This window comes from Panulirus ornatus, chromosome 55 (genome assembly GCF_036320965.1).
Source record: "Panulirus ornatus isolate Po-2019 chromosome 55, ASM3632096v1, whole genome shotgun sequence".
NCBI classification, from domain to species: Eukaryota; Metazoa; Arthropoda; class Malacostraca; order Decapoda; family Palinuridae; genus Panulirus; species Panulirus ornatus.
This window is the reverse complement of record NC_092278.1, coordinates 33,473,806-33,489,387: the sequence shown is the minus strand read 5'-3', so window position 1 is coordinate 33,489,387 and position 15,582 is coordinate 33,473,806. Positions and strand designations below refer to the sequence as shown.

At 41.0% G+C, this 15,582-nt stretch overlaps 1 protein-coding gene across 6 annotated transcripts in view; it reads left to right on the top strand.

Moving 5' to 3' along the window:
- Uggt (UDP-glucose-glycoprotein glucosyltransferase) overlaps positions 1-15,582 on the top strand; it is a 73,946-nt gene that overhangs the window by 45,074 nt on the left and 13,290 nt on the right. For 3 of the 6 annotated variants that reach the window (XM_071693370.1, XM_071693369.1, XM_071693368.1), the window contains 3 exons: positions 2,269-2,381; positions 3,196-3,366; positions 14,459-14,542. In XM_071693370.1, the coding sequence (XP_071549471.1) occupies positions 2,269-2,381; positions 3,196-3,366; positions 14,459-14,542 (368 nt within the window). The remainder of the gene's footprint in view (positions 1-2,268; positions 2,382-3,195; positions 3,367-14,458; positions 14,543-15,582) is intronic. The other 3 variants (XM_071693373.1, XM_071693372.1, XM_071693371.1) reach the window with 1 other exon arrangement.

Below are 15,582 nucleotides of genomic sequence, written 5' to 3'. Positions count from 1 at the left end.
ATGGGAGGGTATTGATTGAGAGGGTGAAGGCATGTACAGAGCATCAGATTGGGGAAGAGCAGTGCGGTTTCAGAAGTGGTAGAGGATGTGTGGATCAGGTGTTTGCTTTGAAGAATGTATGTGAGAAATACTTAGAAAAGCAAATGGATTTGTATGTAGCATTTATGGATCTGGAGAAGGCATATGATAGAGTTGATAGAGATGCTCTGTGGAAGGTATTAAGAATATATGGTGTGGGAGGAAAGTTGTTAGAAGCAGTGAAAAGTTTTTATCGAGGATGTAAGGCATGTGTACGTGTAGGAAGAGAGGAAAGTGATTGGTTCTCAGTGAATGTAGGTTTGCGGCAGGGGTGTGTGATGTCTCCATGGTTGTTTAATTTGTTTATGGATGGGGTTGTTAGGGAGGTAAATGCAAGAGTCCTGGAAAGAGGGGCAAGTATGAAGTCTGTTGGGGATGAGAGAGCTTGGGAAGTGAGTCAGTTGTTGTTCGCTGATGATACAGCGCTGGTGGCTGATTCATGTGAGAAACTGCAGAAGCTGGTGACTGAGTTTGGTAAAGTGTGTGGAAGAAGAAAGTTAAGAGTAAATGTGAATAAGAGCAAGGTTATTAGGTACAGTAGGGGTGAGGGTCAAGTCAATTGGGAGGTGAGTTTGAATGGAGAAAAACTGGAGGAAGTGAAGTGTTTTAGATATCTGGGAGTGGATCTGTCAGCGGATGGAACCATGGAAGCGGAAGTGGATCATAGGGTGGGGGAGGGGGCGAAAATTTTGGGAGCCTTGAAAAATGTGTGGAAGTCGAGAACATTATCTCGGAAAGCAAAAATGGGTATGTTTGAAGGAATAGTGGTTCCAACAATGTTGTATGGTTGCGAGGCGTGGGCTATGGATAGAGATGTGCGCAGGAGGATGGATGTGCTGGAAATGAGATGTTTGAGGACAATGTGTGGTGTGAGGTGGTTTGATCGAGTGAGTAACGTAAGGGTAAGAGAGATGTGTGGAAATAAAAAGAGCGTGGTTGAGAGAGCAGAAGAGGGTGTTTTGAAATGGTTTGGGCACATGGAGAGAATGAGTGAGGAAAGATTGACCAAGAGGATATATGTGTCGGAGGTGGAGGGAACGAGGAGAAGAGGGAGACCAAATTGGAGGTGGAAAGATGGAGTGAAAAAGATTTTGTGTGATCGGGGCCTGAACATGCAGGAGGGTGAAAGGAGGGCAAGGAATAGAGTGAATTGGAGCGATGTGGTATACAGGGGTTGACGTGCTGTCAGTGGATTGAATCAAGGCATGTGAAGCGTCTGGGGTAAACCATGGAAAGCTGTGTAGGTATGTATATTTGCGTGTGTGGACGTATGTACATGTGTATGGGGGGGGGGGGGTTGGGCCATTTCTTTCGTCTGTTTCCTTGCGCTACCTCGCAAACGCAGGAGACAGCGACAAAGTATAAAAAAAAAAAAAAAAAAAAAAAAGATAACTACATGCAGTAGAGGGGTAAGACAATACTATGAGTGTTAGTTGGGAGGACCTAAAGGAAATGGACACATGGTATTTGACGTGGCAGCAGATGGGACTTTTTAGAGCTGAATTGAGTTACAGGTTTAGAGAGAGTGCAGAAGTCTGAGAAGTAAGATGCATACAGAAGGAAAGGCCAAAAAAGGCAATAGTGGGTATGTTTGGAGGTAGTTTTGTGTGGATGCTGGGAATGAAATGTCTCTGCTTGAAGATTAAGCATTTGAGCAGTGGATGATTTGGACTTAGAGAGAATTAGTGGAGAGAGATTGGCAAAGGGCATCTTTATGTGAAGTGGAGGGAGTAAGGAGGAGGAAATTGAAAGATGGGCAAAGGAAGGCTGATATTGGGACCTACATATCTTTTAGGTAAGAGGCATACATTGGGTAGGAAGATAAGAGGTGCCATGCTTGAAATAGGTTGCACTAGGAAGTTTGAAATGGTCAGTAAGGTACTGTCTCAGGTTTTCTTACTGTGTGAATGATATTTAGAGACTGAACATGTGCAGTTAAGACTGATGTTTATCCTTTCCTGACGCTGTCTTGCTAATGTGGGGAAGATCATGTTTAGAAAAAAGAAACAGGATAATTGGGAAATAGATGTTAAGTCATAGGATTAATTGTAGGATACTACTGAAGTTTCAGTTTTATGTAATGTAATTATAGATTAGTCATTTTCGTACTTTGGAATAAGGTATTATTGTAATGGCAAACTTGGTCATGTGAAGTAGTTTTAGATTACAAACTTATTTTCATTGTTGCAGGTTGATACTATTGTAATGGCAAACTTAGGCTATTTCCAACTGAAGGCCAACCCTGGAGCTTGGCTGCTCAAGCTGAGGCAGGGACGTTCAAATGATATTTACTCAATTGCGAGGTTAGTTATTCAATTATTGTGAACACATTTGTTGTTGAATGGCTTATTATTCATATTATACTGAACAACATGGATTTAATGTCTTTGATAGTTTAATGAAGTATTGATGTCATATTCTTTACCCATACTTTAACATCTGCAACAGTCCTAAGATCCTGGATTTTTGAAATTTGGTATAAAGCCATGTTCATTTTTATTCATTGTGGTTTTGTGTTGGGTAGACATTAGGATTATGTGAGATATTACACTATATAGGTTTTGTATCAAATTGTTGGAAAGAGAACATAGTTGAGGGAAGCCGATGGGGAATTAGTACTAGGCAAAAAAGAGGTGAACAGAAGATGGGATGAGTATTTTGAAGGACTTTTGACACTTGATTGTGTCAAATGATACAATAGCATATGAGAGAGTCACGGCAAGTGCTTGGATGAAAAGAAGTGAATGCCTTGTATAAGACAAAGCATGGCAAAACAGTTAGAGAAGATGGGATTACAGTTGAATTTTTCAAGAAAGGAGATGACAGTGTTATTGATTTGTTAGTTAGGGTGTTCAGTGTATGTATGGCTTAAGATAAGTTGCTTGTGAATAGGCAGAATGCCTTTGTAGTACCATTATATAAAGGCAAAAGAGGTGAAGCTGAATGTTCAGAGTACAGAAAGATAAGTTTATTGAGTATACCTCTTCAATTATAAGGGAGAGGAGTGGAAGTCAATCATTGCATATTTAGGTTGATCTTTATAATGATATTCATATTATTTTTTTTTCTTCTGCCATTTTTTCACATGAAATTTAATGTCTCATTCATTCCATAAAGTCATGAGGGAACAGATACTCCAGCTGGCTCAGAAGATGTGCAAATCATTATGAGTAGTTTCCGGTCCCATGTGGTCAAGGTTCGTGTTGCTAAGAAGCCTGGCAAACAGCACATGCAGCTTTTGTCTGATGATAATGAAGAAAGTGGAGGTCTGTGGAATTCCATCACAAGGTAGGCACACAATTTTAGGTGAAATAGTTGTTAAATGAATAGTTTTTTGTGTTGAGCCTCTTCTTATGATTAGTATTAGTATTTTTAAAAGTCTTTATTATGTTATTATTATATTATTATTTATATTTTTTTTTATTATACTTTGTCGCTGTCTCCCGCGTTTGCGAGGTAGCGCAAGGAAACAGACGAAAGAAATGGCCCAACCCCCCCCCATACACATGTATATACATACGTCCACACACGCAAATATACATACCTACACAGCTTTCCATGGTTTACCCCAGACGCTTCACATGCCTTGATTCAATCCACTGACACCACGTCAACCCCGGTATACCACATCGCTCCAATTCACTCTATTCCTTGCCCTCCTTTCACCCTCCTGCATGTTCAGGCCCCGATCACACAAAATCTTTTTCACTCCATCTTTCCACCTCCAATTTGGTCTCCCTCTTCTCCTCGTTCCCTCCACCTCCGACACATATATCCTCTTGGTCAATCTTTCCTCACTCATTCTCTCCATGTGCCCAAACCACTTCAAAACACCCTCTTCTGCTCTCTCAACCACGCTCTTTTTATTTCCACACATCTCTCTTACCCTTACGTTACTCATTCGATCAAACCACCTCACACCACACATTGTCCTCAAACATCTCATTTCCAGCACATCCATCCTCCTGCGCACAACTCTATCCATAGCCCACGCCTCGCAACCATACAACATTGTTGGAACCACTATTCCTTCAAACATACCCAGTTTTGCTTTCCGAGATAATGTTCTCGACTTCCACACATTCTTCAAGGCCCCCAGAATTTTCGCCCCCTCCCCCACCCTATGATCCACTTCCGCTTCCATGGTTCCATCCGCTGCCAGATCCACTCCCAGATATCTAAAACACTTCACTTCCTCCAGTTTATCTCCATTATTATTATTATTATTATTATTATTATTATTATTATTATTATTATTATCATTATTATTATTATTATTACTTTGTCCCTGAGGATAGGGGAAAAAGAATACTTTCCACGCATTCCTCACCTGTCGTAGAAGGCGACTAAAGGGGACGGGAGCAGGGGGTTAGAAACCTTCCCCTCGTATTTTAACTTTCTAAAAGGGGAAACAGAAGGAGTCAAATGGGAAGTGCTCATCTTCCTCATAGGCTCAGATTGGGGTGTCTAAATGTGTGTGGATGTAACCAAGATGAGAAAAAAGAAGAGATAGGTAGGATGTTTGAGGAAAGGAACCTGAATGTTTTCGCTCTGAGTGAAACGAAACTCTAGGGTAAAGGGGAAGAGTGGTTTGGGAATGTTTTGGGAGTAAATTCAGGGGTTGGTGAGAGAACAGGAGCAAGGGAAGGAGTAACACAACTCCTGAAACAGGAGTGGTGGGAGTATGTGATAGAGTGTAAAAAAGGAAACTCTAGATTGATATGGGTAAAACTGAAAGTGGATGGAGAGAGATGGGTGATTATTGGTGCCTCTGCACCTGGGCATGAGAAGAAAGATCATGAGAGGCAAGTGTTTTGGGAACAGCTGAGTGAGTATTAGTAGTTTTGATGCACGAGACTGGGTTATAGTGATGGGTGAGTTGAATGCAAAGGTGAGTAATGTGGCAGTTTAGGGAATAATTGGTGTACATGAGATGTTCAGTGTTGTAAATGGAAATGGTGAAGAGCTTGTAGATTTGTGTGCTGAAAAAGGACTGGTGATTGGGAATACCTGGTTTAAAAAGAGAGATATAACTAAGTATATGTATGTAAGTGGGAGAGATGGCCAGAGAGTGTTATTGGATTACGTGTTAATTGATAGGCGTGCAAAAGAGAGACTTTTGGATGTTAATGTGCTGAGAGGTGCAACTGGAGGAATGTCTGATCATCATCTTGTGGAGGCAAAGGTGAAAATTTGTAGAGGTTTTCAGAAAACAAAGAGAGAATGTTGGGGTTAAGAGAGTGGTGAGAGTAAGTGAGCTTGGGAAGGAGACTTGTGTGAGGAAGTATCAGGAGAGACTGAGTGCATAATGGAAAAAGGTGAGAGCACTGGATGTAAGGGGAGTGGGGGAGGAATGGGATGTATTTAGGGAAGCAGTGATGGCTTGTGCAAAAGATGCTTGTGGCATGAGAAGAGTGGGAGGTGGGCAGATCAGAAAGGGTAGTGAGTGGTGGGATGAAGAAGTAAGATTATTAGTGAAAGAGAAGAGAGAGGCATTTGGACGATTTTTGCAAGGAAATAATGCAAATGACTGGGAGATGTATAGAAGAAAGAGGCAGGAGGTCAAGAGAAAGGTGCAAGAGGTGAAAAAGAGGGCAAATGAGAGTTGGGGTGAGAGAGTATCATTAAATTTTAGGGAGAATAAAAAGATGTTTTGGAAGGAGGTAAATAAAGTGCATAAGACAAGGGAACAAATGGGAACCTCAGTGAAGAGGGCTAATGGGGAGGTGATAAGTAGTGGTGGTGTGAGAAGGAGATGGAGTGAGTATTTTGAAGGTTTGTTGAATATGTTTGATGGTAGAGTGGCAGATATAGGGTGTTTTGGTTGAGGTGGTGTGCAAAGTGAGAGGGTTAGGGAGAATGATTTGGTAAACAGAGAAGAGGTAGTAGAAGCTTTGTGGAAGATGAAAGCCGGCAAGGCAGCAGCTTTGGATGGTATTGCAGTGGAATTTATTAGAAAATGGGGTGACTGTATTGTTGACTGGTTGGTAAGGTTATTTAATGTATGTAAGACTCATGGTGAGGTGCCTGAGGATTGGCGGAATGCTTGCATAGTGCCATTGTACAAAGGCAAAGGGGATAAAAGTGAGTGCTCAAATTACAGAGGTATAAGTTTGTTGAGTATTCCTGGGAAATTATATGGGAGGGTATTGATTGAGAGGATGAAAGCATGTACAGAGCATCAGACTGGGGAAGAGCAGTGTGGTTTCAGAAGTGGTAGAGGATGCGTGGATCAGGTGTTTGCTTTGAAGAATGTATGTAAGAAATACTTAGAAAAGCAAATAGATTTGTATGTAGCATTTATGGATCTGGAGAAGGCATATGATAGAGTTGATAGAGATGCTCTGTGGAAGGTATTAAGAATATATGGTGTGGGAGGCAAGTTGTTAGAAGCAGTGAAAAGTTTTTATGGAGGATGTAGGGCATGTGTACATGTAGGAAGAGAGGAAAGTGAATGGTTCTCAATGAATGTAGGTTTGGGGCAGGGGTGTGTGATGTCTCCATGGTTGTTTAATTTGTTTATGGATGGAGTTGTTAGGGAGGTGAATGCAAGAGTTTTGGAAAGAGGGGCAAATATGCAGTCTGTTGTGGATGAGAGAGCTTGGGAAGTGAGTCAGTTGTTGTTCCCTGATGATACAGCGCTGGTGGCTGATTCATGTGAGAAACTGCAGAAGCTGGTGACTGAGTTTGGTAAAGTGTGTGAAAGAAGAAAGCTGAGAGTAAATGTGAATAAGAGTAAGGTTATTAGGTACAGTAGGGTTGAAGGACAAGTTAGTTGGGAAGTAAGTCTGAATGGAGAAAAACTGGACGAAGTGAAGTGTTTTAGATATCTGGGAGTGGATTTGGCAGCGGATGGAACCCTGGAAGTGGAAGTGAGTGATAGGGTGGGGGAGGGGGCAAAAGTTCTGGGAGCATTGAAGAACGTGTGGAAGTCGAGAACATTATCTCAGAAAGAAAAATGGGTATGTTTGAAGGAATAGTGGTTCCAACAATGTTATATGGTTGCAAGGCATGGGCTATGGATAGAGTTGTGTGGAGAAGGGTGGATGTGCTGGAAATGAGATGTTTAAGACAATATGTGGTGTGAGGTGGTTTGATCGAATAAGTAATTATAGGGTAAGAGAGATGGATGTGTGGTAATAAAAAGAGTGTGGTTGAGAAAGCAGAAGAGGGTGTTTTGAAATGGTTTTGTCACATGGAGAGAATGAGTGAGGAAAGATTGACCAAGAGGACATATGTGTCAGAGGTGGAGGGAACGAGGAGAAGTGGGAGACCAAATTGGAGGTGGAAAGATGGAGTGAAAAAGATTTTGAGTGTTCGGGGCCTGATCATGCAGGAGGGTGAAAGGCGTGCAAGGAATAGAGTGAATTGGAATGATGTGGTATACCAGGGTCGACTTGCTGTCAGTGGATTGAACCAGGGCATGTGAAGTGTCTGGGGTAAACCATGGAAAGTTGTGTTGGGCCTGGATGTGGAAAGGGCGCTGTGGTTTCGGTGCATTATTACATGACAGCTAGAGACTGAGTGTGAACGAATGTGGCCTTTGTTGTCTTTTCCTAGCGCTACCTTGCCCACATGAGGGGGGAGAGGGTTGTTATTTCATGTGTGGCGAGGTGGCGATGGGAATGAATAAAGGCAGACAGTATGAATTATGTACATGTGTATATATGTATATGTCTGTGTGTGTATATATATGTATACGTTGAGATGTATAGGTACGTATATTTGCGTGTGTGAACATTTATGTATATACATGTGTATGTGGATGGGTTGGGCCATTCTTTCATCTGTTTCCTTGCGCTACCTCGTTAAAGTGGGAGACAGCGACAAAGCAAAATGAAATAAATAAATAAATCTCTGATGCCCATTCCTTTTGGGAATTCCCATCAGAGGGATGGTCATGGCAGAAGAGTCTACTTATCTCTGTCCTTATGTGCCTCCCTTACTTACAGCATGTATAGATTAAACAGCCATGATGATATTTCTGACTCATTTTCATCTGAATTCTTAACAGTTGCTGTTGGATTTTAGTTTATTTTTGGTGAAACTGAGCTGTTTCAGGTATAGTCCATACATGAGAACTAGATTTGGGAAATTTTTAGTCTGGAACATAAGAAAAGAAAGCTTACTAGACTATGTTATAGATGAGTGAGGAGACAGACTGGAAGAGGTGATAGAATTTATGTATTTGGGAGCAGTTTGGTGGTATGGAAGGAGAGAGAAGGGAGAGAGCAGTACAGGGAAGAAGAGTCACTGGGTTCCTTAATGAATTTTAAAGTGAGGAGATGTAAGTATGAAAAGGAAAAAAGGATTAAGGAACAACATAGTTATAACCCTGACCCCTGCAGCCAAAACATGGACAGGGAATGAGTCACAGAGGTCAAGAATCCAGGCTCTGGAAATCAGTTATTTGAGAGAAGCATGTGGTATGACAAGATGGAATGAAGACAGCATTTGGTATGGCAGGGAATGCAAAGGGAATGAATTGTGGTGTGGTAGAGTGGGTGAAACATAATACTTTGAGTTTGTTTGGGCATGTGGAAAGAATGCAAGATGGGAAATTTACAGAGAAAGTTTATAATAATACAATTAAAGGGTTTGGTGTGAGAGGAAGACCACCTGTAACATGGGGAAATAGAATGAAAGAGTACTTGAGGGAGAGAAATGGGAGAAGAATGCATGCGATGGTGCATGTAAGTGGAGGTAAGTGGAGACTATTTTGCCTTGGCCATCCTCTTGATGGGAGTTCCCGGACAGAACAGGTGTCAGAGATGTAGGTAGATAGATTGGAATGTAATCTTCCTTTTGACATGGTTTTCAAATGCTCATACAATGACGTTCCTCTGTAATGATAGATTGCCAGGAAAGTAACTCCATTGTTCAGTGAGGACCCTCTGATTTATATTTTTTCAGCAAACATATATCTGTTGCATCATAATTGTAGTGTCATGTTTTCTCAGTGATGTCAGGTCTACCATATGTATAATGAAGAAAAATAGTAATTCATTTATTGTTTTATAACTATTGTTGCTACCTCGCTGAAGCAGGGGATAGCGGTGCTGTTTTCCCTGTGGGGCGGGATAGCGACAGGAATGAATGAAGGCAAGCAAGTATGAATATGTACGTGTATGTATGTATATATCTGCATATGTGTATGTTATGTATTTGTGTGGATGTGGGCGTTTATGTATATATATGTGTATATGAGTGGATAGGCCATTCTTCGTTTGTTTCTAGGTGCTACTTTGCTGATGTAGGAAACAGCGATTGTGTATAAAAAAAGAACTATTGTTGCCATCTGTCAGTAGCCTGTTAAGGGTGAAACATTAAAAGTTTAGGAAGTGGCACTGGACTTCACCAGTTATGGAGACTTTTTTACTGTGGCCACCTCGTTGAGGAAATTTCAAGAGGGAACATGCATCAGTGATATAGATAGATGGTTAGAAGCAAAGACATCCGCTCACAGTTGGGTATCAGATAAAGAGATAGACCCTTTTGCCATGTTGTCTGATTAACACAGAATCCTCATTTGCACCCCTCAAGCTTCAGCACACTATTTTTTATATTTGGTGGGCACAGTATGAAATTTTTCTATTTTTTCTAATGATTCATTCAATCACTGTCTTGTTTTTCATGTTTGCACCATTTCCCACATTAGCGAGTTACTGATAGGAGCACACAAAGAACGGCCCTTTTGCTCAATCCCTCTCTTCACCTTTCTTGTTTAATGCACCAAAACCAGAATCCTTGTTCATAGCCAAGCTCCACAGCATTTCATATTTTCCTGTGACCACTTCATCTACCTTGGCTCAGCCCATTGACAACCCATTGCTTCAGTTCTCAATATCCCATGCATGCTTCTCACCCTTCTGAATGTTCAGGCCTTGATAACTATATCCTCTTTCACTCCATCCTTCTTGGTCTTCTCTCATTACTCCCACTGTCTCTGATATATATATATATATATATATATATATATATATATATATATATATATATATATATATATATATATATATATATATATCATCCCTGGGGATAGGGGAGAAAGAATACTTCCCACGTATTCCCTGCGTGTCGTAGAAGGCGACTAAAAGGGAAGGGAGCGGGGGGCTGGAAATCCTCCCCTCTCACTTTTTTTTTAATTTTCCAAAAGAAGGAACAGAGAAGGGGGCCAGGTGAGGATATTCCCTCAAAGGCCCAGTCCTCTGTTCTTAACGCTACCTCGCTAATGCGGGAAATGGCGAATAGTGTGAAAGAAAAGAAAGATATATATATATATATATATATATATATATATATATATATATATATATATATATATATTTTATTATTTTTTTTATTATACTTTGTCGCTGTCTCCCGCGTTTGCGAGGTAGCGCAAGGAAACAGACGAAAGAAATGGCCCCCCCCCCCCCATACACATGTATATACATACGTCCACACACGCAAATATACATACCTACACAGCTTTCCATGGTTTACCCCAGACGCTTCACATGCCTTGATTCAATCCACTGACAGCACGTCAACCCCGGTATACCACATCGCTCCAATTCACTCTATTCCTTGCCCTCCTTTCACCCTCCTGCATGTTCAGGCCCCGATTACACAAAATCTTTTTCACTCCATCTTTCCACCTCCAATTTGGTCTCCCTCTTCTCCTCGTTCCCTCCACCTCCGACACATATATCCTCTTGGTCAATCTTTCCTCACTCATTCTCTCCATGTGCCCAAACCACTTCAAAACACCCTCTTCTGCTCTCTCAACTACGCTCTTTTTATTTCCACACATCTCTCTTACCCTTACGTTACTCACTCGATCAAACCACCTCACACCACACATTGTCCTCAAACATCTCATTTCCAGCACATCCATCCTCCTGCGCACAACTCTATCCATAGCCCACGCCTCGCAACCATACAACATTGTTGGAACCACTAGTCCTTCAAACATACCCATTTTTGCTTTCCGAGATAATGTTCTCGACTTCCACACATTCTTCAAGGCTCCCAGAATTTTCGCCCCCTCCCCCACCCTATGATCCGCTTCCATGGTTCCATCTGCTGCCAGATCCACTCCCAGATATCTAAAACACTTCACTTCCTCCAGTTTTTCTACATTCAAACTCACCTCCCAATTGACTTGACCCTCAACCCTACTGTACCTAATAACCTTGCTCTTATTCACATTTACTCTTAACTTTCTTCTTCCACACACTTTACCAAACTCAGTCACCAGCTTCTGCAGTTTCTCACATGAATCAGCCACCAGCGCTGTATCATCAGCGAACAACAACTGACTCACTTCCCAAGCTCTTTCATCCCCAACAGACTTCATACTTGCCCCTCTTTCCAAAACTCTTGCATTTACCTCCCTAACAACCCCATCCATAAACAAATTAAACAACCATGGAGACATCACACACCCCTGCCGCAAACCTACATTCACTGAGAACCAATCACTTTCCTCTCTTCCTACACGTACACATGCCTTACATCCTCGATAAAAACTTTTCACTGCTTCTAACAACTTTCCTCCTACACCATATATTCTTAATACCTTCCACAGAGCATCTCTATCAACTCTATCATATGCCTTCTCCAGATCCATAAATGCTACATACAAATCCATTTGCTTTTCTAAGTATTTCTCACATACATTCTTCAAAGCAAACACCTGATCCACACATCCTCTACCACTTCTGAAACCACACTGCTCTTCCCCAATCTGATGCTCTGTACATGCCTTCACCCTCTCAATCAATACCCTCCCATATAATTTACCAGGAATACTCAACAAACTTATACCTCTGTAATTTGAGCACTCACTCTTATCCCCTTTGCCTTTGTACAATGGCACTATGCACGCATTCCGCCAATCCTCAGGCACCTCACCATGAGTCATACATACATTAAATAACCTTACCAACCAGTCAACAATACAGTCACCCCCTTTTTTAATAAATTCCACTGCAATACCATCCAAACCTGCTGCCTTGCCGGCTTTCATCTTCCGCAAAGCTTTCACTACCTCTTCTCTGTTTACCAAATCATTTTCCCTAACCCTCTCACTTTGCACACCACCTCGACCAAAACACCCTATATCTGCCACTCTATTATCAAACACATTCAACAAACCTTCAAAATACTCACTCCATCTCCTTCTCACATCACCACTACTTGTTATCACCTCCCCATTTGCGCCCTTCACTGAAGTTCCCATTTGCTCCCTTGTCTTACGCACTTTATTTACCTCCTTCCAGAACATCTTTTTATTCTCCCTAAAATTTAATGATACTCTCTCACCCCAACTCTCATTTGCCCTTTTTTTCACCTCTTGCACCTTTCTCTTGACCTCCTGTCTCTTTCTTTTATACATCTCCCACTCAATTGCATTTTTTCCCTGCAAAAATCGTCCAAATGCCTCTCTCTTCTCTTTCACTAATACTCTTACTTCTTCATCCCACCACTCACTACCCTTTCTAATCAACCCACCTCCCACTCTTCTCATGCCACAAGCATCTTTTGCGCAATCCATCACTGATTCCCTAAATACATCCCATTCCTCCCCCACTCCCCTTACTTCCATTGCTCTCACCTTTTTCCATTCTGTACTCAGTCTCTCCTGGTACTTCCTCACACAGGTCTCCTTCCCAAGCTCACTTACTCTCACCACCCTCTTCACCCCAACATTCACTCTTCTTTTCCGAAAAGCCCATACAAATCTTCACCTTAGCCTCCACAAGATAATGATCAGACATCCCTCCAGTTGCACCTCTCAGCACATTAACATCCAAAAGTCTCTCTTTCGCACGCCTGTCAATTAACACGTAATCCAATAATGCTCTCTGGCCATCTCTCCTACTTACATAAGTATACTTATGTATATCGCGCTTTTTAAACCAGGTATTCCCAATCATCAGTCCTTTTTCAGCACATAAATCTACAAGCTCTTCACCATTTCCATTTACAACACTGAACACCCCATGTATACCAATTATTCCCTCAACTGCCACATTACTCACCTTTGCATTCAAATCACCCATCACTATAACCCGGTCTCGTGCATCAAAACCACTAACACACTCATTCAGCTGCTCCCAAAACACTTGCCTCTCATGATCTTTCTTCTCATGCCCGGGTGCATATGCACCAATAATCACCCACCTCTCTCCATCAACTTTCAGTTTTACCCATATCAATCGAGAATTTACTTTCTTACATTCTATCACATACTCCCACAACTCCTGTTTCAGGAGTATTGCTACTCCTTCCCTTGCTCTTGTCCTCTCACTAACCCCTGACTTTACTCCCCAGACATTCCCAAACCACTCTTCCCCTTTACCCTTGAGCTTCGTTTCACTCAGAGCCAAAACATCCAGGTTCCTTTCCTCAAACATACTACCTATCTCTCCTTTTTTCACATCTTGGTTACATCCACACACATTTAGACACCCCACTCTGAGCCTTCGAGGAGGATGAGCACTCCCCGCGTGACTCCTTCTTCTGTTTCCCATTTTAGAAAGTTAATACAAGGAGGGGAGGATTTCTGGCCCCCCGCTCCCGTCCCCTCTAGTCGCTTTCTACGACACGCGAGGAATACGTGGGAAGTATTCTTTCACCCCTATCCCCAGGGATAATATACATATATATATACATATACACATACACACACATACACATACATACGCACATATACACACACACACACACACACACATACATATATATATACATATGAAAAATGTAAGAAACAATTTAGAAAACTGAAACTTCTAGCTTGAAATGAATGAAAAAATGAATGTCACATAATGGTTCAACCTCTGGCTATGGAAAAAGGAAATGTATAATTTATTTACACAAACGTCAATAGCAGTTCTCATCCATTTAACCACTGTATCAATAAGCTTCAATGTCTAAGCTACATTTTTCTCCAATTTCACTATTTTCTTGTCAAAACACCATGTATGAAAACTATCACTCCAGTAACACAACTATAAACATATATATATGTATATATATATATATATATATATATATATATATATATATATATATATATATGTATATATATATATATATCCTCTTAGTTTCTTTTTGTTTATCTTAACCATTCTGTACTTTTTCTTGACCTCTTCATATGCCTTGGCTCAGCCCATTGACAACACTTTGCCCTCTGTATATGTATATGTTGATATGTATGTTACTAATGAGCATTTCATTTTTTGTTTAATTTCATTATAGATATTTGTTTGCCAGTATCAGTTTAATGCAAGTATTAATGCAATGAAATTTGATTTACTTGATTCATACAATACACCTGTATGAATGGGAACAACCAAGTTAGCATAATTTACTTTTTGTTTTGTTTTACAAGCATGCCTATTGTGGGGCCCATAGTTGAAGAGTGGCGTGTCCTGTTTAAGGAGGGTTTTTCTCTTGCTAAGACTCATTGGCTCAGGTATAAGATATTTTTGTGCATGATTATGAATTTGTTTAGAGCTTCATTCTTTTTTGAAGTGAAATATCATATTTCTTTTATAGAATGTTTTTTTTAAGAACAGTGCATTTGAAATGCTTATAGACAGAAGTAGTTTAATGTATAGGCTCACAAAATAGGTGTTAGAACAGAGAGAGAGAGAGAGAGAGAGAGAGAGAGAGAGAGAGAGAGAGAGAGAGAGAGAGAGAGAGAGATTTCATATTCACATTACTTAGGTAGTAGTTGTAGACAGCTAACAACCAGGGAGGTATATTACCAGTACTACCCGTCTAGGTATCAGGAGGGTTCGTGACACTTGCTTTGTGAGCCAGCACTTTAGTGGTTGTCAAGTTGCACTCTGCTGACCCAGGTATCTGTCTTTTATTTCTGCCTTACGAACATGTGGACTGCTGGCATTCTGTTCACAACATACAGTCTCTCCTTGTCATATGTAACACTTGACTCGTACAGCTCATTCTTCATAACTCTAGATTTTCCTATGATGAGCACTATGCACTAGCCCTGCCTTTTGGCAAAATGGTAGGAGCAGTAGGGAGAATAGTAGGGAAGAACATTTAGGCAGGATTATAAGGTAGAAACATTTGGTAGAATTAGTGGGTAGGAGCATCAGATAGAAGTAGTCATTATGAACATTAAGTAGGAACCTCTGCAAACACTGCACTAGACTTGCCCTCTGCCAGTGGCCTGTTTAGGATGAGACACTAAAGGCTAAGAAGCAGCTCTGGAGCTCTTTAGTTATGGAGACAGTTGCCATGGCTACCCCTTTGAGGGAGCTCCAATTAGAACAGGCATCAGAGATATAGATAGATAGACTATGATGAGAGTCTTTATGAGATGGGGCTAGTCCATAGTGATTGCCATGTATCTTATTTGTTTTGCAACATTTTTGTTTTCTGCTGACCCACCTTAGATGAGATTTTGTTAGGCAAGTTTAGCACATAATGCTCACTACATACCTTGCTTTGTTAACAGTGCTGCTGTTCTCTGCCACTACACACATT